Below are 21039 nucleotides of genomic sequence, written 5' to 3'. Positions count from 1 at the left end.
CAACCCCCACTGAGCCTCACAGTGGCCTCACCGGATAAACAGCTTAAATATCTTTGGCTGAGCAGCTCCCCCAAGTGCTCACACCTGAAAATCAGCACAGCAGGCCCCTCCCCCCAGAAGACAGGCTTGACGGACAGGGGAAAAACAAATTATTGACCAAGCAGCACTGGAAAGTTCCAGGGGAAGTCAAGGGACTTACAGTATACAGAATCAGAGGATACTCCCCCTTGTTTGTTTGTTTGTTTGTTTGTTTGTTTGTTGCTTTTTGATTTCCGTTTGCTTCCCCCTTTTTTTCTTTTTCTTTTCTTTTTTCTTTTTTTCTCTTTTTTTCTTCCTTTTTTCTTTTTCTTTCCTTCTTCCTCTTCATTCTTTTTCTCCTTTTCCCAATACAACTTGTTTTTGGCTACTCTGCACTGAGCAAAATGACTAGAAGGAAAACCTCACCTCAAAAAAAAGAACCAGAAACAGTCCTCTCTCCCACAGTTACAAAATCTGGATTATAATTCAATGTCAGAAAGCCAATTCAGAAGCACTATTATAAAGCTACTGGTGGCTCTAGAAAAAAGCATAAAGGACTCAAGAGACTTCATGACTGCAGAATTTAGATCTAATCAGGCAGAAATTAAAAATCAATTGAATGAGATGCAATCCAAACTAGAAGTCTTAATGACGAGGGTAAACGAGGTGGAAGAACGAGTGACTGACATAGAAGACAAGTTGATGGCAAAGAGGGAAACTGAGGAAAAAAGAGACAAACAATTAAAATATCATGAGGATAGATTAAGGGAAGTAAGTGACAGCCTGAGGAAGAAAAACCTAAGTTTAATTGGGGTTCCTGAGGGCACCGAAAGGGAAAGAGGGCCAGAATATGTATTTGAACAAATCATAGCTGAAAACTTTCCTAATCTAGGAAGGGAAACAGGCATTCAGATCCAGGAAATAGAGAAATCCCCCCCCTAAAATCAATAAAAACCGTTCAACACCTCGACATTTAATAGTTAAGCTTGCGAATTCCAAAGATAAAGAGAAGATTCTTAAAGCAGCAAGAGACAAGAAATCCCTGACTTTTATGGGGAGGAGTATTAGGGTAACAGCAGACCTCTCCACAGAGACCTGGCAGGCCAGAAAGGGCTGGCAGGATATATTCAGGGTCCTAAATGAGAAAAACATGCAGCCAAGAATACTTTATACAGCAAGGCTCTCATTCAGAATGGAAGGAGAGATAAAGAGCTTCCAAGACAGGCAGGAACTGAAAGAATATGTGACCTCCAAACCAGCTCTGCAAGAAATTTTAAGGGGGACTCCAAAATTCCCCTTTAAGAAGTCCAATGGAACAATCCACAAAAACAGGGACTGAATAGATATCATGATGACAGAAAAATAAAGGTTGGGAAGGGGGAGAGGAAGGCTGTGCCAGGAAGAGAGAGGGAGGAAGAAATCTTATCTGGCCAGTGAATAAGAGGATTTTAGATAAAATTCTCCAGGAATAGTTTTTATAAGTATCATACCTACTAATTATACAGAATTCCAATGTGTATTCAGTAACTTGTTGACTTTTATGAAGGAAAATTGATGGCTTGATATGTATACTGAGGCAAAATTCTACTTGGAATAATCATTTTAATTTGTGTGTTTAAAAAAATTTTTTGGGAAAAAAATTTTTATGGGGCCTCTGGGTACCTCAGTCAGTTAAGTGTCTGTCTTTGGCTCAGGTCCTAGGATCGAGTCCCGCGTCAGGTATCCTGCTCAGTGGTGAGTCTGCCTCTCCCTCTCCCTCTGCCCCTTCCCCTGCTTGTGTGCATGTGCTCTCTCTCTCTAAAATAAAATCTTTAAAAAACATTTTTAAAAATAAAATAATTTTACAAGAACACATATATTTAATTGGTAAAGGAATATTTAGTTGGGTAATACTTTGTAGTTAAGGAAAAAGAGGAAAGAAAAACTTTAAAGGCTTTAACATAAGTGTTTGGTGACAACAAATTGCAATCCCTTTGACATGAAGCTTGGATAGAGATGGAGCTCATGTCTGGTACTAACCAGGGGTGCAGGTTACCCGATATAGCCCTGGGTCTCCTGTGAAGAAACTATCCAGGAAACTAAGTTCTCTTCTTAGCCCAACCTGGGGACTATCAGAGAGCCCCCCCAGAGCAGAACAAAAACCACTCATTTTTACGGATGATTGCTAGCTCGCAGACTATCTAAACGGCGGTGTTGGTGCCTCCCACACCACATCCTGCACATTTTTCAGCTGTGCCCCAGATCCTACAGAAGCATTTTCACATCCTCACGTTGGTTTCCGTAAGTCCTGGAAGGGACAGGAGGAAAGGGTCATACTGGAATATCCTGTCCCAAAGGGTGGGAGCCCGTGGGAAGTGGGGTCCACTGACAATGTCCTGGCCAGCCTGCTCAGACTCAGAGCCAGGATAACACCAAGTTACTGGGAGCTCGGATTTGTGTGGAAGTGGATCATCATTCATGAGCCTTCCTTGCATTGTTCACGAGCCTTCCTTCCAACAAGGCCAGAGGATCTGGACCCAAGTGGGTGAGTCAGTCCCTATCCCTAGGTTGATTTTTTTTCTGAAGAGGCAGAAGTCATGGAGCACAGAGGTGTGGGCTAATGCAGATGCCTTGGGGAGGGCTTTGCAGTTCAGTCTCCTGGAAACAGCAGGAATCAGAGACATTTGGGCCTGCTAGGCTCAGATTCTGTTCTGCAGACCCCTGATGCTCAGAAATAGGGGTCTTTGAGATCTAATCAGGTACTCCCTTGGGTAACAAGGGAGAGACCCAGAGCCATACTGTGCAGAACCTTCTGAGGACCAGGATCCAGCTCGGGAACCACACGGCGTCTATGAGGTCATTACCCCCATCAAAGTCCCAGGAGGACTGATCTCAAGGAGTGACCCACGCTGTGGTATTTTTTGAATAGTTCGGTTATTCTGATGTGAACACATATTTTTTTAAAAGATTTTATTTATTTATTCATGAGAGACACAGAGAGAGGCAGAGACACAGGCAGAGGGAGAAGCAAGCTCCCTGCAGGGATCTCTGCACAGGATTTGATCCCAGGACCACAAGATCACAACCTGAGCCAAAGGCATGCTGAGCCACCCAGGTGTTCCTTCATCTTTTTGTTTTTAATTGAGATACAATTTCCTCATAACATCGTGTGAATTGAAGGTGTACAACATGTTGATTTGATACATTTATATTGCCATAGGGTTGCCATTGTGGTGTTAGCCAACACCTCTATCATATTACATATTTACCATTTCTTCTTGTGATGGGCATAACTAAGATCTAGTGTCTTAGCAGGTTTAACCTTTAGAATACAGTTTTATGGTCTATAATCACTGTAGTGTTTTGGGGTTCCAGGGTTTATTTACCTACTCATACAAATATACACTCTTGCACAACGTCTCTACCAACCAACCCCCCACACACACACACACAGGTGCTGGTAACCACTCTTACACCCTGTTTTTTCACTGAACTCACCTTTTAGTAACATTTCATGTTGCATCTTATATCACTGTATTTCTATAGATTTTGCCTTTGCAAACATTTAGCTTATATTTAATCAGCAAATGTTGTATATGTATCCGAATCTTTTTTTTTTTATGTATCCGAATCTATTAAAGCAAACATCAGTCCAAGGAAAGGTTTTGCTGGAGGAAGGTGTGCTCTGCTTATCCCATACTGAGCCTTAACATCAATATTCTCCAGTTTGGGATAAAAATTTTAGAAGAATACAAAGGCCGAGGGGCTTTCTAAGAGGAGTGAGGGATGATAGCTACCCATCACCTTCCCTAACTAGAAAACCACCCAGAATAGCCAACTTGATAGACACTATGACCTCAGTTTTCTGAGGAGCCTATAGTACTGGTGCTTTCAGCCATTCCTATTCTAAATTGCCAACCCATCCCCACATCTTCCTGGGCATATGCAGGTATGTTGAGAGTATTAATTAGGATCCAACCAGGAAAACAGAAAGTCTTTTATGTATTTGAAAAAGAGAAAGAAGTCAATGCAATATGTACTCTGAATTGAATCCTGGCACAGGGAAAGAACATTAGTGGGGAAAAATGGATAACATCCAAATACAGTCTGTAGTTTAGTTAATTACTGTATCAATGTTAATTGCTTGGTTTTGACAGATGGGGCCCGGTTATGCAAAATATTGATGTTAGAGAGTCTAGATGAAGGGCATGTGGGAACTCTCTGGGGCTTTGCAACTTCTCTGCAAATCTAGCGTTATTTTAGGGTAAGACGTTTGTTTAAAAAATGTTATGGAGCAAATGAATTTTTTCCAAAAAGAGGAAAAAAAGGAAAAAGATCAGTGGTTGCTGGGAGGGCAGAGAGGTTACAAGGACTCTTTGTGGCAACGGAAATCTTCATGATGATGGTGGTTTCACAGCTGCCGGAGCTAATTGGATTGCACACATTTGTGGATGCGGTTTGTTTTATGGGATCATGCCTAAATAAAGCTGATTAAAATTAACTCATAAAGACTACGCAAAAGGGCAGCCCGGTGGCGCAGCGGTTTGGCACCACCTGCAGCCTGGGGTGTGATCCTGGGATGGAGTCCCACATCGGGCTCCCTGCATGGAGCCTGCTTCTCCCTCTGCCTGTGTCTCTGCCTCTCTCTTTCTGTGTCTATGAATAAATAAAATCTTAAAAAAAAAAGACTATGCAAAAAACAAAGCAGGGAGGATTTTGTTCGTGGGAGGCATTACTCCAGGGAATAAGGGTTGCAAAGCAAAGCAGGGGACCAGGCCATGATGCTGAGGACAGCTAGTGAGCAAGCCAGAGTTGCAGAGAAAGGAGGGAATGCCACCAGGAATAGATCCTGCAGGGGAGAGGGAGTGGGAAAGAAGGGGGGAAGGAGACAGAGACAGAGACAGAGAGACAAATAGATCCCAGGGGGAACACACACAGAGAAAAAAGATGAGGAAGGTGCAGATTCACGGGGCTGGCTGGTATAGGTCATTTTTCAAGAGCAAGCAGTTTTGGCCTCCTGTTTCAAAACAGGTATTCTTGACAGCCCTTAGAGATGGGTGAGTAATTTCAGTTCACTCTTACAATAAAATGGAAACTTCAGATTCTGGCCTAGCCAAGGGAGAGTCTCCCCAGACTCCTCGACCAGGGTGGCCTCTGGGCTTTAGCCCTTAGCCTCCAGGATATGCGAGGCCAGGGAGAGAAGACTTACCTCATTACCGTCAAGGTGAGAGCCAGGTTCAGCCATCCAGCTTGACTCTGGGGAATCCCAACTTCCTTTAATTTCTGACTATTTAGCCTTCCTATAGCTTTCATATCTTAAAGCACTTGAGAATATTCTTTAAAATATTATATCAAGCAGCTTTAGGTTTTTAAAAATAATTGTTATAATTGAAGATGGAGTGTTGGTCCATATTCTTATCCAATATTTTGACAGAAAACCTAGGATTTTACTTATTAAGAATTCCAGGGAGAAGGGCACCTGGGTGGCTCAGTGATCGAGTGTCTTACTTCGGCTCAGGTTGTGATCCCAGGGTCCTGGAATCAAGTCCTGCATCAGACTCCCTGCAGGGAGGCTGCTTCTCCCTCTGCCTATGTCTCTGCCTTTCTCTCTGTGTCTCTCATAAATAAATAAATAATTAAAAAAAAAAAGAATTCCAGGGGGATGGGGTCCTTGGGTTGGTTTAGCAATGCGGGGACCTTCTACAGATTCTAGACCTCATGTTGTCCTACACCAGTTGTTTTGGCCTCCTGTTTTGTTCAAGCTTGCTGCCTCATGGCTGTAAGGTGGTTGCTACTGCTCTATCACATTGTCATGCTACAGTTGCTAGTGAAGAACAGCAGTAAAGGGGCAAAGGTGTCCTGAGACCCTACATTTTTAAGGGAGAAATAGGATTCCCAGTTATTGTGGTATATTCTGCTCTCAGCATCATTGGCCATACTTGGTCATGTGCCCCACTCTGGATTAATTACTGGAAATGGGATTGCCAGATTGCCTTCACCCAAACTTTATTTCCCACCCTGCCAGCCCCAAGCTTAGAGCAGAGCCACTCCAACAGCTCTAGGTTCCTGTTAGGAGGGAACTAGTGAGCAATGACTGCTGTGTCGCTACCATCAGTGTCCCCCATGGCCATGCCTGGGAGAAATGGCTCTTCCAGGTCGGCAGAGCGGTGGACACAAGAATCTGTGCCGAGGTTCCTGTCCTTTTGGGCTCTGTGATGCATAAGTGTGCTCCCCACCCCGGTTCTGCTCTTTATTTAAGCAGACGGTTGGGTGTCCCATCTGGTCCCGCGCCTGAGGTCTATGTCCTGGCCATTCCACCCCTTGATGGGTTTTGCATATACTCGTGGGCACCCTACATTTCCCTGGTTCCAATGTCACTGTGGGAAGACGGGAAGGGAACGTAGTGTTAGCATAACATTTTTAAAGTTCTCAACATGTGACTGAGAATTTAATGAATATTATGATAGTCAATGCTGGGAGGAGGATTCTAGGCTTCCCATTTCAAATATGAGGAAATATTGGTGTAAAGTGGCATAATGTCTTGCCCAAGAACAGATGGTCTTTTTTTTGGAGCTGGGACAGATACTCAAGTCACTTTGTTGCACACATCCATGTCCTGCCTGGTCCCCGAGGTTGAAAATTAGGTTTTCCCCTCAGGGGTTCATCTGGGGGTGAGTTCAGCCTCATCCAAGCATGAAGGAAGAGGCATCTTTTGGAAGCCAAGGCCCTCGCTCTGTCTCATAATGGGACAAGTGGGAAGGGCAGGGGAACATGCTTCCTCTTTGTGGGGTTCTGCTGATGTAGAAACTTGATAACATGCCTCAGCTGACACATCCTGTCCCCGTGTCGGCTGCAGGCTCTATCCTACCCAGTGGCTCCAGGACGGTGCAGGCTGCAGGGATCCCGGCATGTTTCCCCATGTGACCACCTTCCTGGCCCTCAGTGAGTCCCGAAATGGAAATAAAGGGTTAGGGGGACAGCGTGGGTGGGCAGGAGATTTGGGGAGGGGGCCCTGCTTCCCTTCCCAGTCCTGACCCCAGTCCAGAAGACTCCAGGATCCTGGGGGAGTGAAGTAGGTCAACACCCTACCTCCTGCCCCAGACAACCTAGGTCAGGCCATGTGGGTTCAGTTCTAGAACAGAGATTAATTCAGACTCCAGAGGGGCTGGGGGAGAGAAGCACCTATTTGGAAGAGGGGGCCGGGGACTTGTCTTGAGACTATTTCAGAGCAAGAAGATGGACTGGGGTGGCCCCTGACGGAATTGGGAGTGGTCTTCTCTCTCACCAGATCCTCTCTTTCAGCGCTCTGCCTGGGTGGAGGGCTCCACGCACAGCAGGGTGAGTCTCCTCCTCATCCTCTTTGCATCCCAAAGGCAGCTCTGGACAGGATGGTGCTGACCCTGGGAGGGCCTGGGAGGAGGCCCTGAAATTTGCCCCAAATTGCAAACGATCCCCAATGTATGACCCTTGCAAACTCTCTCCCTATTCCCCACCTGTGCTTCCGACAGCCACCCCCCTAAACAATTAGAACTGTGCAGGACCAGGCTGAGCCCAGGGCTCTCCCACACAAGCCCAGAACCCCCTCTCAGCATCCCCTTGGCAGAGAGCAGAGTCGTCAAGTGCCAAGTCCCAGACACCATCCTTGATCCCAACTTCATCCTCGATACAAAACACATCACCAGTGACATGATTTTTCGAGGATAATTTTAAAATTTCACTCACATTTTTGGAATTTATTTTTCATATTTTTTTTCTATTTGGGGCAAAATATTAGAGTTTTAGAGTCCTTTCATCATCTCTGCTCAGATCAAATAAGACCCACGAACTGCTCTTTGGTCTAGATCTGTCCCATCCTCACACTGTCCAGCTCACTTACCTCCAGATACCTCCTTTCTTTCTCAAAAAACACCATTTCCCCTTCAACTCTGGACCTCCTCACACACTGATTTTTTTTAGGTCAAATCCCCTGGCTGCTGCTCTCTGCTCAGTGTGCGTGCTTCACACTGGACACTCTGCTCTTAGCTCAGATGCCTCGTCCTTCCAACCTCCCCAAGAGGACCCCTCAATTCCCGTACTCACCCCCAGGGCATGCATCACAGTCTGCATCTGTGGACTGAGACAAGTATTTGATGAGTGTCTGTCCTCCCTCAATACTCAGCCCCGAGAAGGCAGGGATCATGAGTGTGTTTCTCATGTTTGTAGAACCAGTGGCACATGGAGAGCATCTGTACATGGATACATAGATGCTAAAATACAGTAGAAGGAAGGAAGGAAGAAAAGGAAGGAAGGAAGGAAGGAAGGAAGGAAGGAAGGAAGGAAGGAAGGAAGGAAGGAAGGAAGAGAGAGGGAGAGTAGGCAGGCAAATGAGCAAAGAATCTCTCTCAGCTCCTGCCTCCTGAGGGATTTTTTTTTCTTTCTTTTTATTGGAGTTCAATTTGCCAACATATAGCATAACACCTGAGGGATTTTGTAACTTTGATGCTGCCTTCCTGTTTTCAGAACTACAAAACCCCTCTTCCTCCACCGCCAGCCTAGCTGAGGCAGATGGGGGTTTTTAGGAGCGTTACAAACAAGGAAGTAGAAATAAGGCTGAAATGAAAGTAGAAAAGACAGAGCAAACCCAGAGATGGGTGCTCCACTTGCATTGCAGACAGGAATCCTCATCCACTGAGGTCTGTGGGACCAGGTGAACTGGTGTCCCAGCACACCCCGCACTGGACTTCAGCTGGAGCTTCGCAGATTGCGCCCCCTAGCTGAGTCTAGCCCGTCCAGAGCCATTCCTACAACTCCAGACTCCTGCTTGCTTACCTTGTTCCCACAAATGACCTGTCATCCTCATCCACTGTTTTTGTCCCAGCCCACCCCACCCCCCTTCAGCCCCAGAAAGTGGCCGTGGGTAGGAGCCGTCTGTATGTATGACCTCCCTCCCACCTCCCAGGAAAGGACAGGCTGTCTCCTCAGAACGGACCCCAAGAACCTGCTCTGCTTCCCTCCTAGGGGTCCTGCGCAGCCCCTCCATCTGGGCGGAGCCGGGCTCTGAGATTCCCCGGGGGCAGCCCGTGACCATCGTGTGCCAGGGCCCTGCTGAGGCTGAGACATTCCGCCTGGAGAAGGAGGGAAGTGCTCTACATAAAGATGTGAGGAACCCACAGCATGAGACGCAGGCCAGATTCCCCATCCCTGCAGTGGGTGAAGACACTGCCGGGCGCTATCACTGCCTCTATAATAAAGATGGCACCTGGTCTGACCGCAGCAAGGAACTGCAGCTGGTGGTGACAGGTGAGGACATCTCACCTCTGCCCTCAGATTTCTCTGGGCCTGAGTGATGGCCGGATGTGGCCTTCGGATGGGTGCTCAGGGTACAGAGAGGCCAGGCTGAGTGGGGTAGACCCTAGGGGTGTCCACCTAGCATCGGTCCTTCTGCCCTGGTCACAGAGGACCCCCCCCCCCCAACACACACACACACACACATCTATTCTTCAGCTGGTGAGTAACAATGCTTGGGGACAGTGCTGGGGGGGGGGTACTCTATGCTGGCAATCGGGCTGCAGGCCCAGCCTCCACCCCCTAGGCTTGGGTTAGGGACTGGTGAGACCACAGTGAGGGGCTGCCACCTGCAGGGCACCAGGACACTAACTGGTTGAACTACTTGTGCCAAGTGCTGTGAAAGCAGTCAATGCTGGTAGCACAGGATGTGGGAGGCACTCTCTGACCTTCTGAGAGCTCCCCCCGCCCCAACTCCTCTAATGTGCAAAGCCTTGCAGGTTTCATGCCCAAAGGCACAAAGCTCTGAAGGGGTGGAACCAGCCCAAGACGGGGTGGGGCAGACCTCAGGTGGTGGCCACCCCCTTGTGGGCAGGGTCCTACTCTTGGCAGCTCTGCAAGGAACCTGGGTCTAGAGGGACAGAGAAACTAACAGCTCATCTTCCAAACTCAGACTCTGCGGGAGAGACCAGGGCTCTTGATGGTTATGTCCCCACAGTGGCATTAGGTCAGGAAGAGGAAGAGAGAGCCCCTCTAGGAGAACCCTGAACCCGATGTGTGGGGGGGCGCACAGCCTCACCCGCTGCCCCATCTATTGCTGTTCAGACTGAAGTTCGGAGCAGAAGCTCCACAGTTCCTGCAGGGATTGAGATTCCAGCCCTGCCTTGGGACTCTGTATCCGGCGGTGAATCACCAAAACCACGCCTGGCCCAATTTCTTTATGTGCCAAGGGGCAATAAGTGTACTGACCCTGGAGCCCTGTTTCAGGGATATAGGGGTTGGTTTACGCAGGGCACGGCACTCAGGTCTGCTGAATGGGACAGCATGAAGACGTGCTGGTCTTACTAACGTGAAGGAACGGTTTTCTTCTTTTTTAAGATTTTTAATTTATTTATTCAGAGAGAGAGAGAGGCAGAGACACAGGCAGAGGGAGAAGCAGGCTCCATGCAGGGAACCGGATGTGGGACTGGATCCCAGGATTCCAGGATCACACCCTGGGCGGAAGGCAGGCGCTAAACCACTGAGCCACTCAGGGATCCCCTAAAACACTAGATTTAAAATGTATATTTATATTTATTTTATATGACAGCAGGTAGGGTCCTGCACCATGCATCAAGGACAAGGCAATGAGGGGGGACATTGAGGACTCAGCCTCTAAGGCAGCGGGAGGGAGGGAGCACCGTCCAGAAGAGACGACATGGGGGCTCACCCCTGTGCACTCTGAGGAGCCCTGCAGCACCTCGGTTTGGCTACGAGTGAAATGGATGAGTGGCGCATGCGCAGAGCCCAGGGCCACGCTGGTGCGGAATGATTGGCATCAGGCCACAGGAGGACGTGGAGTCCCGGCCTGTTGCTCACGGAAGGGGGGCTGTGAGAAACAGAAAGAGTTCCACCCCCTCCATGGGGGCTGCTGTGAGAAACAGAAGGAGTCTCAGCAATGGGGATGTTTGCACGTGCGATGGGCATCCAGAAGCAAGCAACGGAGGGGAGGGTGGAGGGCAGGACCATCCCACACATCCCGCCAGAAGTCATTAGCCAGTTGTGACCACTGAGCCCAGGAAAAGTGGCCAGCACAGCTGAGGATCTCACTTTTAAATATATTTAACTTAAATTTCAATGGAAGTAGGCCGGTGAGGTTATCATACAGGACAGCACGATGTAGAGCATGTCCATCCCCGTACAAAGTTCCATGGGTCTGTTCTAGAGGAGCCCCCCTTTGGGGTGCTGGCTTGGGAAGACTCAGCCTTCTCTGTCAGCTCAGGCCTCTGACCTTCTGACTGTGTGCTTCATTACTCCTTCCTAGAAGTCTCACGGGTGCCCTGGGACGACAGTAGCAGTCTCGGTGAGTGAGTGTGCTCCTTGGGGAAGGGGAAGGAATGGACTCTGGTGTTGGTCATCGTCCAGCTCTGCCAGTGCCCCCTGGACAGAGGACTTCAGCACTCAGGAACCTGGTTTTGGAATAATGCTTCTCATGTCATAGGACTATTATGCACTTCAGAGATTTTATACCTAGGTGTGTACATGCCCGGTAATGCAGTAGGTGGTCAATAAATGCACGTCCTGATAATCTGGTTCCATCTTCCCTGTTCCCCCAGGCCTGTCAACAGAGCATGTTTATATTCTTATTGGGGTCTCTGTGGCCTTGTTCCTTTGTGTCCTCCTGCTGGCCCACATCTTCATCCATCGTCAGCAACAGAAAAAACACAGTAGGTCTCAGGGAGAGGGTCGGGGTGTTGGGAAGAAGACCTCTCTTTTTAATTCATACCCCTGATTGTCCTCAGGGCCCTCCAGCAGCAAAGGTGAGGAGCAGAGGACCCAGGAGAGGTAAGGTCCCCGAGACTGACCCTGGACCTTCTCCCAGTCCTCTGCCTCCACGCGGGCCCCCAGCACTCACTGTTCTTTCCCTCCAGGGTCAGCCCGGCTGTTGACATCCGAGAGAGGACACCAGGTGAAAGGCCAGGGAGGAGGGACAGGCCTGGGAGAGGGGAATGTTTGGGAACATTCTAGGATGTTCCAGATGGAGTACAAGATTGAAAGCTGAGGCTGTGAATTTTTGGGCAAATTTGCCTTCCGAGACCCACCCCAGAGACCTGACCCCTTGTCTCTCTCTCCTCCAGATCTGGCTACAATCAGCAGACTTCCTGAGAGGGACAGGGAAGGGAGCATCTCCGTAAGTCCTTGTGTGCATTATCCATTGCCACATGATAAATGAGGCTTAACAAAGTTATCTCCATTTGTTTGCTCAGCAATTTGGAACCAGGTTAGCGGGGTAGTTCTGGCTCAGGGTCTTTTTGGAGGTGGCTGTGAAGATGTGGACCAGGGCCGCATCAGCTCACCTAGGGCTGGAAGATCCACTTCCAGTATGGCACCCCTGACTGACTGGCAGGGCCCTCCGTTCCCCCCCACTGGGGCTTCTCCATGGCAGCTCCCCAGAGAGAGGTCACAGAGGGAGGGGCCGAAGCCACATTATCTTTTGTGGCATGCCCTCATTCTGCCATAGCCTACTGGTCACACAGTCTAGCCCTGATCCTAAGTGGGAAGGAGCTAAACAGGGGTGATCCCAGGAGGTGGGATCATGGGGGTCACATGGAGGCTGGCTACTAGTCTTCCCTTCCCACAGTCCCCTACCTTCTCACCTGGGTCTCTCTCTCTCAGACCCCTACTGCAGGAGGCCCCCAGGACGTGACATATGCTCAGCTGGACCACCGTATCCTCACACAGAGGACAGCTCCAGCCACATCCCCACAGTCTGTGGAGCCCATGGCTGAGTCCAGTACCTATGCAGCCCTTGCCAGACGCTGACTCCATGCCCACCTCGCCTCTGCTCTTGGACGCATGGGGCGTCATTCCTGCAAAAGCATGAAGTGGCCATTTGGAGGGCTTCCCAATGGAATCATCCCTTTCTGGAAAGCCATACAGTCAGAGATCCTGGAGGCAAGGCCAGTGTCAGGAGGCCTCTCGTCAACATTTAAAAGATTCATTAACCATGTGGTCCCTCCTGACATCAACTAGATCCTTGGAGAGAGCCTGTAGCATTTATTTCCAAAGACCCAGCTACAGATTCCTGGTAGTTTCCAGAGACCCAGCTATAGTCACTTGGCTGTTTCTAGAGACCCAGCTATGGTCATTTGACTGTTTCCAGTGACCCAGCTATGGTCTTGCAGTCCCACAGATGATTCCAGTTGTGTCCTGTGTATCCCCAACTGCCCCTAGAGGCTCCGTTTTAATTTTCCACTCAGCTGGCTCTAAAGACTTTCCAGAGTTTGGTAGTTGATCTTGAACTGGGACTATACTTGCACAGCTAATATCTGAGACACTGTTTCCTGCACTGTGCTTCTCTTTGTTCATCAATAAAAGTTTTCACAGGCCCACTCTGCAGCAGTCCTGTGCAAGGAACCAGAGTACACAGGTAACTCGGTCCCAGTCTCTGCTCAGAGTTTTGAGCAGAAAACAAGATTAAAAAAATGCATCAGTGTTTTCTGGATGAGTGTCCTAGGGATGAATGAGGGAGATATCTGAGGGGACGTGTGCCTGAGTAAAAGCGCAGATGATACAGCCCCACACATGCCCACAAATGCATGCATGCACTCACATACACACAGACACACACCCCTGCACACGCACATGCCCACCAATGTACACACAGACACACCTACACAGGCACATGTTCACAAATGTACCCGTGCACACATATACACACAGACACCCCCCATGCCCACAAATACACCCATGCAATGTCCCCACAGACACATACACCTGCACATATGCACATGCCCACAAATGTACCCATGCACACACTGTACACACAGACACACATACCTGCACATATGCACGTGTTGCAAATGCATACACACATGCACGCATGCTACTAGACAGTATATATGGACAGTCTGAGGGAGTTCGTGAGGCCGTGATTGCACAGGGAGGGCTCCTGAGGTGTTCAGTCCACGCGAAGGAATGTGGCAGCTTTCTGCTTCCCATCCCTACTCCAGACTCATCCACACTGGCCGCCCTGCATTTTCCAAAACAACAGGACCGTCCAGCTCTAAGACCTTGTCTTTCATTGATTTTCACTCTCTCATGTCACCCAGCTAATGCTCTTTCAAATTTGGGATTGGACATCATTCTTCCTAACAGGCTTATAGCAACTCCTCCATGTAAAGTGAGGGGTATCAGCTTCCTGCAGCTGCTATAACAGGTGACCACACTCCTAGTGGGTTCGGACAACACAATTATTATCTTCAGTTCTGCATGTCAGGAGTCTGAAATAAATTTCTTTGGGTCCCAAATCAAGGTGTCCACAGAGCCACGTTCCTTCTGGGGGCTCAAAGGAGAGTCCATTTGATTACCTTTTCTGGCTTCTAGAGGCTCCTGCATCCCTTCCTCTGTGGCCCTCTTTTCATCCTCAGGGAGCTCTATGACTTCTTCACGTCCCGCTCTGATTGGGACTTCTGTTTCTGTGACACTTCCTTCCCCTGTCTCTGATCCTCGTGATTACACTGGGACCACTGGACAATCCAGGATCATCTCCCGTCTCAAAATCCTTAACTCACTGACAACAGTAAAGAACCCCTTTGTCATGTGAGGTAAGGTAATGTGTAAGGCAGCACATGAACAGGTTCATCTCCCACTAGTCAGCAAAATGGTGGATGTCTGATTTCCCCTGCCCCTAGAACCTCCACCTAAGAGGAGGTCAGATAGGAGACTGTGGAGATTGGAGATCAGGTGCCCACAGCGACAGCGATTGGCCCCTGTGTGGTGCTGTGGTTGCTCACCAGCACGATACCCTCCCTTCTGGGCTCTCAGTGACACTGTCTTTCCAGCCTCCCTCACAGCTAGGTGTGTCCTGGGACAGGGGCTGTCCAACAGTGTGTGCGCAGGGGTGGTGGGAGCTGCTCCCCAGCCTGGCCTGTGCATACTCTCCCTTTTTTTTTAATTTTTTTTTATTTATTTATGATAGTCACACACAGAGAGAGAGAGAAGCAGAGACACAGGCAGAGGGAGAAGCAGGCTCCATGCACCGGGAGCCCGATGTGGGATTCGATCCCAGGTCTCCAGGATCGCGCCCTGGGCCAAAGGCAGGCGCCAAACCGCTGCGCCACCCAGGGATCCCTCTCCCTTTTTTTTAATTGAAGTTCAATTTGCCAACATATTGTATAACACCCAGTGCTCATCCCATCAAGTGCCCTCCTCAGTGCCCATCACCCAGTTGCCCCATCTCCCCACGCACCTCTGCAACCCTTTGTTTGTTTCCCAGAGTTAGGAGTCTCTCATGGTTTGTCTCCCTAATTTTTCCCACTCATTTTCCTCCTTTCCCTTATAATCCCTTTCACTATTTCTTATATTCCACATATGAGTGAAACCATATGACAATTGTCCTTCTCTGATTGACTTATTTCACTCAGCATAATGAATTCAATGGAACCCTCCAGTTCCATCCACATTAAGCAAATGGTGGGTATTCATCCTTTCTAATGGTTGAGTAAAGTCCATTGTAAATATATACCACAGCTTCTTTATCCATTCATCTGGCAAAGGACATTGAGGCTCCTTCCACAGTTTGGCTATTGTGGACACTGCTGCTATGAACATTGGGGTGCAGGTGTCCCGGCATTTCACTACATCTGTTACTTTGGGGTAAATACCCAGCTGTGCAATTGCTGGGTCGAAGGGCAGATCTACTTTTAACTCTTTGAGAAACCTCCATGCTGTTTTACGCAGTGGCTGCACCAGTTCACATTCCCACCAACAGTGCAAGAGGGTTCCCCTTTCTCCACATCCTAACTCCACCTTTTGATGCAAGGTGGCTGCCAGAGCTCCAGCCATTGCATGTGCTTGCAGATTGGAAGTCAGAGAGAGGCAGAAATAAGGAAAAGGCCCTCCAGGCTTAACTGCCATCCTTTAAGCTGCCATCCCGGGAATCCCACCACCAGGTTCCTCTGTGTCATTTCACAGACATGGTCACAGGGCTACGGATCTGGGGTTCTCAGGATTAACCTGTGATGCTCTGTTGAACAGTGACGGAGAGCCCAGATGTTGAGGGCAGGAGTCGTCCGTATGACCTCCCTCCCACCTCCCAGGGAAGGACAGGCTGTCTCCTCAGAACGGACCCTGAGAGCCTGGTCTGCTTCCCTCCTAGGGGTCCTGCCCAGACCCTCCATCTGGGCCGAGCCGGGCTCTGAGATTCCCCGGGGGCAGCCCGTGACCATCCTGTGCCAGGGCCCTGCTGGGGCTGAGACACTCCACCTGGAGGAGGAGGGAAGTGCTCTACTTCGATCTGTGAGCGACCCAGTGCACGAGACTCAGGCCAGATTCCCCATCCCCGTGGCAAGCAAAGACACTGCCGGGCGCTATCGCTGCCTCTATTATAAAGACAGCACCTGGTCTGACCGCAGCAAGGAACTGCAGCTGGTGGTGACCGGGGAGGACATCTCACCTCTGCCCTCAGGTTTGCCCCCAGCTCCCTGAACCCTGTTCCCTGCCGCATCCCCTGTTCACAGGCTCCTCTGCCCTCCTGGCCTCTTCAGGCCCTCTACTCCCTCTGCACATCTGTCCCTCTGCCTTCCACCTGGTGGTGTTAGGTCCCCGGAGCCCTGGTCTCATCTGGACACACGAATGGCCTGGACGCTCAGTCCCAGCATCGGTCGGGGAGGCACAGAGCTGGGCATGGGGGCTGGGTGGGGAATGGGCTTCCAGAGACTGAGCCCTCTCACTCAGGATGGTGTTAAACTGTCCTTTCCTGGACAGGGCCAGGATCTGTGGGGCCCCAGGGCATGTGTCTTGCTTGCAGGAGCCGTGGTCTGAGTGGGGTAGGGTGGACTTCCCCCAAGTGCATAGTGCCGAGTGCCGGGGCTCCCCATGTCCTCCCAGATCCCACACCAACAGAGCTGAGGGGACTCTGGGGACTCTGTGCCAGGCACTGAGGTGGTATGTCCTCCTGACAGGGACATGCACTGCTCCTCTGCCTTGTGGGGGAAGAAATGAGGTCGTGACTGTGAAAGGCTCCCTGGGCCCCGAGTAGGCAGCCCCAGCCTCAGACTGTTGATCACCCATCCCTCCTGTCCCCACTGAGTCCGCACACTCTGGCCCTAAACCCATGACCTGGGGAGTGAAAGTCAAGGGTGGTGTTGGTCATGAGGAGAAAGCTCAAATGCACCAAGTCAGGCCCAAGCATTCATCATTGCTTTCTGACTCCTAGCAGCCCCCCACCCATGGAAGGGGGTCCCAGACAGCTGAGTCACCTGGGAATGTGCCCAAGGGCATGCTGGGTGGGGTCAGGTCCTGGCACCCAGTCCCAGTGGTCCTGGGGTGGGCTGGGTCTTACCCACCTGTGAGTGACTCTCCTGCCCTTGTGCTTCCAGCAACCCCTTCCCCGAATTACACAAATTACACGGTGGGGAACTGTGTCCCCCTGAGCCTGGCTGGTATGGTCCTGCTGATCCTGGTGGTGATTCTGGCAGAAGCTTGGTACAGCCAGAGCAGGAGCCAACAGGGAGCACAGGGATGGAGCCAGGTGGTCTCCCAAGGGAGCCTCGACCGCAGGGTCTCAGGGGGGACACCCCCAGGGTGCTGAGGTTCAGGCTGGAGCCCAAGGAGACCTGGCACCGCCCTCGGGCTGTGCGCCCTTGGAGCCCATCCTGGGTAGTGAGTGCAGGGGTGCAACAGCCATGCCTCCTGCCTCTCCAGCGTCTGCCCCTCTGTGTGTCCCAGCTCTGTCTCCAGGTCTGACCTGCACCATCAGGCCAGCCCTCCCGCCCACTGCTTCCCGGGCGCCCCTCCTCTCGGGGTTCCTAGGCTCCCTTCCCTCCAGCCCCTGCCTCCTCTTCCTTCTCCTCCCACCTGGTTCAGAGGCTCTGTGACGCTCAGCTCAGGCCAGTCCTCAGTGCTCACCTCTCCCTTGGGTGATACCAGCGTCTGGGGCTTCCCTTTCACATTTCAGTGGAGGGCTCCACGGTGGAATCCCCCTCCCCACCCCTCCTGGAGCCTGGCATCCCGGCTGCCCTCTGGGAACCAGGAACCGGCCACCTCAGACCCCAGGGGCTCACTGACTCCTGACACCTGCCTCACTCAGGGAGGCCCCAACTCTATCTGCCCTGGGGCTCCACACACCCTGTGTCTCCTCCTCCAGGATGGTCTCTGCCTTCTTCCCTCTGCAGGCTGCTCCTGGTGTTGCATCGGGAGTCCAGGGAAGGACATGCAAATCAAAATCTTGCTGCCATAGCACCACACACTCCTTAGGACGGCTTCTATGTGTTTCACGTAGTCTCAGGGAAAGTCACAAGTGTCTGGAGGAAGTGGAGAGATTGGAACCCCGTGCAGGGGTGGAGGGTGTACTGGGGGGAAGTTCCTCAGAAAGTAAAGAGAATGTCTGTGTGACCCAGCAGTCCCAGCGCTTGGGGGGCCGGCGGGAGGAAGGGAAGCAGGGACCTGGCAGCCTGTGTGCTCATCCACACCAGGGTCGTGCACAGTCGCCAGGACAGTCACAGCCTCCTGAAACGTGGAAGATGGAAGCTGAACCATCAGGGCCAGGGCCAGGCACCCAGCAAGGACTCCACCGGCCAGTCGGGCTTCGAGGATGGAGGAAAGAGCCCCGTGGCCAGGAAGGCGGGTACCCCAGGAACTAGAATCTGCAGTGAACTGAGGTCTCCCCTTGAGGCTCCAGGAAGAGGGGTGACCCCGCAGACGTCCCCTGGCGGCCCCCTGGTGACCCCGCGTCAGGCCTCTGGCCTCTAGAACTGACCTGTTGCTGTGGCTCCAGTTTGAGCTCACCTGTTGTGGCAGATGAGGAGCTCAGGCCCCTGTATCTGACACTCTTCTCAGTGACTCCCAACCTTCTGGAGACGGATTCCTGTCTGGCCTCATCCCCTGACATTTCATCCCAGACCTCTGAGCACCAGTGCCCGAAGCCCAGCCTGGCCACATTCTGGATGCATGGGCTTCACGTCTGAGGCTCTGCAGTGGCAGGTGGGTTTTTGGCAGCGCCCAGCCCCAGCTGCTCATGTGACACTTGTATCTCTGACATTGCAAACCCTGCTCCTAAGAGTCAATGTGACAGTTTTTCCATCTGCCCCGTGGCTCTGGTGTTAATCGGATGGAAGCTTACCTTGACTTTTATTTGTTTATATTCACACCAAGATGTGCTTTTCCCATATCTCATGGTATAACTGTGTTTCGGAATATGCAGAACACTCGTGGGTTTCAAAAGCTAACCCCCCCCTGAAGTGGTGCATTCGGGAATGATCCACCTCCTTCATCCCCTTCACCGAGTGCTCCCACACAATGCAGGTGACTATGTTTGTCAGATTCTGGTTTTCAGGATGAACAGTGATCCCTGGAAAGATAAGTCTGCAGACATGTCATGTTGTTTCACTCCTTTCTTAGAAGGAAGTTAGCCCATTAATGTGAGTACTGTGCACCGTGCTTTCTACCCTTCCAGATTCCTACTGCTCCTGTAAGAAGCTCCCACACTCTCGGTGCTGGGAACTGTGTGCACTCATGCCCCTGTGGTTGTTTGGATGAGGACTCAGACAGGGTCTCCTTGTAGCGGCTAAAATTGCTAAACAAACACTCATGAACAACAACAGATCAAAGAAAAAAACTAACAGAAACAAAGAAAAATTCTCTAAAGAGACAAAAACAGAAACACACATACCAAAATTTATTTTGGGGCTGCTGCAAAAGCTTTTCAGAGGGCAAAGTTTATCATCATGAATGCATCTCTTAAGAAATTGGAAAGATCTCAAAAACACAAGCTAACTTTACACTTTGAGGGACAAGAAAAAAAATAGAGTAATACCAAAGTTAGCAGAAGGAAGGAAAGAGAGATGAGAGTAGAAATAAATGAAATAGAGACCCACCCACCCCCCCCAAAAGAAAAAAAGATCAATGAAACCGAGAGTTTGTTATTTCAAAAGATAAACCAAATTGGACAAACTTTTAACTAGACCATCTAAAAAGAAAAATGAGAGAAAACTCAAATAAAATTGGAACTGAAAGAGTAGGCATTATATCTGACATCACAGAAATAGGTAGAATCGTAAGAGAGTACCACCAATGACTGTGTGCCCGCAGGCGAGATAACCTGCAAAAAATGGATCAATTCCCAGAAACGCACAACCTACCATGACTAAATCAGGAAGAAATAGGAAATCTGAAGAAACCAATAACAACCAAGGAGCCAAGTCAGTCATCAAAGACTCTTCAACACAGATAAGTCCAGGACAGCAGACGACTTTGCTGGAAAATTCTCCTGAACATCCAAGGACGAATGAAGGCCAATCCTTCTCAAACTCTGCCCAAAAGTGGAAGACGAGGGGGAAACTCTCAAACTCATTCTTCAAGGCCAGGGTTATCCTGATGCTAAAGTTAGATGAAGACACTACAGTATAAGAAGGAGGAGGAGGAAGATGAGAAGGAGAAGGAGAAGAAGGAGGAGGAGGAGGAGAAGGAGGAAGAGGAGCAGGAGGAGGAGGAGCAGAAGGAGGAGGAGGAGCAGAGGGAAGAGGAGAAGGAGGAGGAAAAAGGAGGAGAAGGAGGAGGAGGAGGAGGGGAAGAGATCAAAGTTTTTATCTCTCCATCGTCACTCAGGATCAATTTCCCGGACAGATCATTCTTGCTGGCATTATTTTCTTTTCAATGTGTTAATTAGTCTTGAATTTGGATGTCTAAGTATCTTCCTGGACATATGGTTTAGGAAATTCTCAGTTATCATTTCTTTTTTTTTTAATTTATTTTTTATTGGAGTTCAATTTGCCAGCATATAGCATAACACCCAGTGCTCATCCTGCCAATTGCCCCCCTCAGTGCCCGTCACCCAGTCACTCCCACCCCCCCACCCACCTCCCTTTCCACCACCCCTTGTTCGTTTCCCAGAGTTAGGAGTCTCATTATATGGTCTCATTCATTTGGGGTATATAAAAAAATAGTGAAGGGGAATAAAGGGGAAAGGAGCAAAAATGAGTGGGAAATATCAGAAAGGGAGACAGAACATGAATGCAGGTATTTTGAAATCTTGGTCAGCTACATGGCAAAATTCCAAGTCTTAAATCGGTTACTGGA

General features: G+C 50.0%; 1 protein-coding gene across 1 annotated transcript; it reads left to right on the top strand.

Moving 5' to 3' along the window:
- Window positions 1–1723: 1723 nt before the first annotated feature.
- LAIR1 (leukocyte associated immunoglobulin like receptor 1) lies at window positions 1724–13352 on the top strand. The gene is made up of 11 exons (XM_025985336.2): window positions 1724–1752; window positions 2249–2542; window positions 6854–6939; window positions 7300–7335; window positions 8995–9276; window positions 11285–11323; window positions 11577–11687; window positions 11763–11805; window positions 11892–11929; window positions 12099–12151; window positions 12637–13352. Exons 3-11 carry the CDS (start codon window positions 6906–6908, stop codon window positions 12781–12783), a joined length of 783 nt encoding a protein of 260 aa, XP_025841121.2. The 5' UTR covers window positions 1724–1752; window positions 2249–2542; window positions 6854–6905; the 3' UTR covers window positions 12784–13352.
- Window positions 13353–21039: the final 7687 nt, after the last annotated feature.

The sequence above is a fragment of the Vulpes vulpes genome, chromosome 1, assembly GCF_048418805.1.
Source record: "Vulpes vulpes isolate BD-2025 chromosome 1, VulVul3, whole genome shotgun sequence".
NCBI lineage: Eukaryota > Metazoa > Chordata > Mammalia > Carnivora > Canidae > Vulpes > Vulpes vulpes.
The sequence above is the reverse complement of the archived record's forward strand: the minus strand, read 5'-3'. Positions and strand labels throughout refer to the sequence as shown.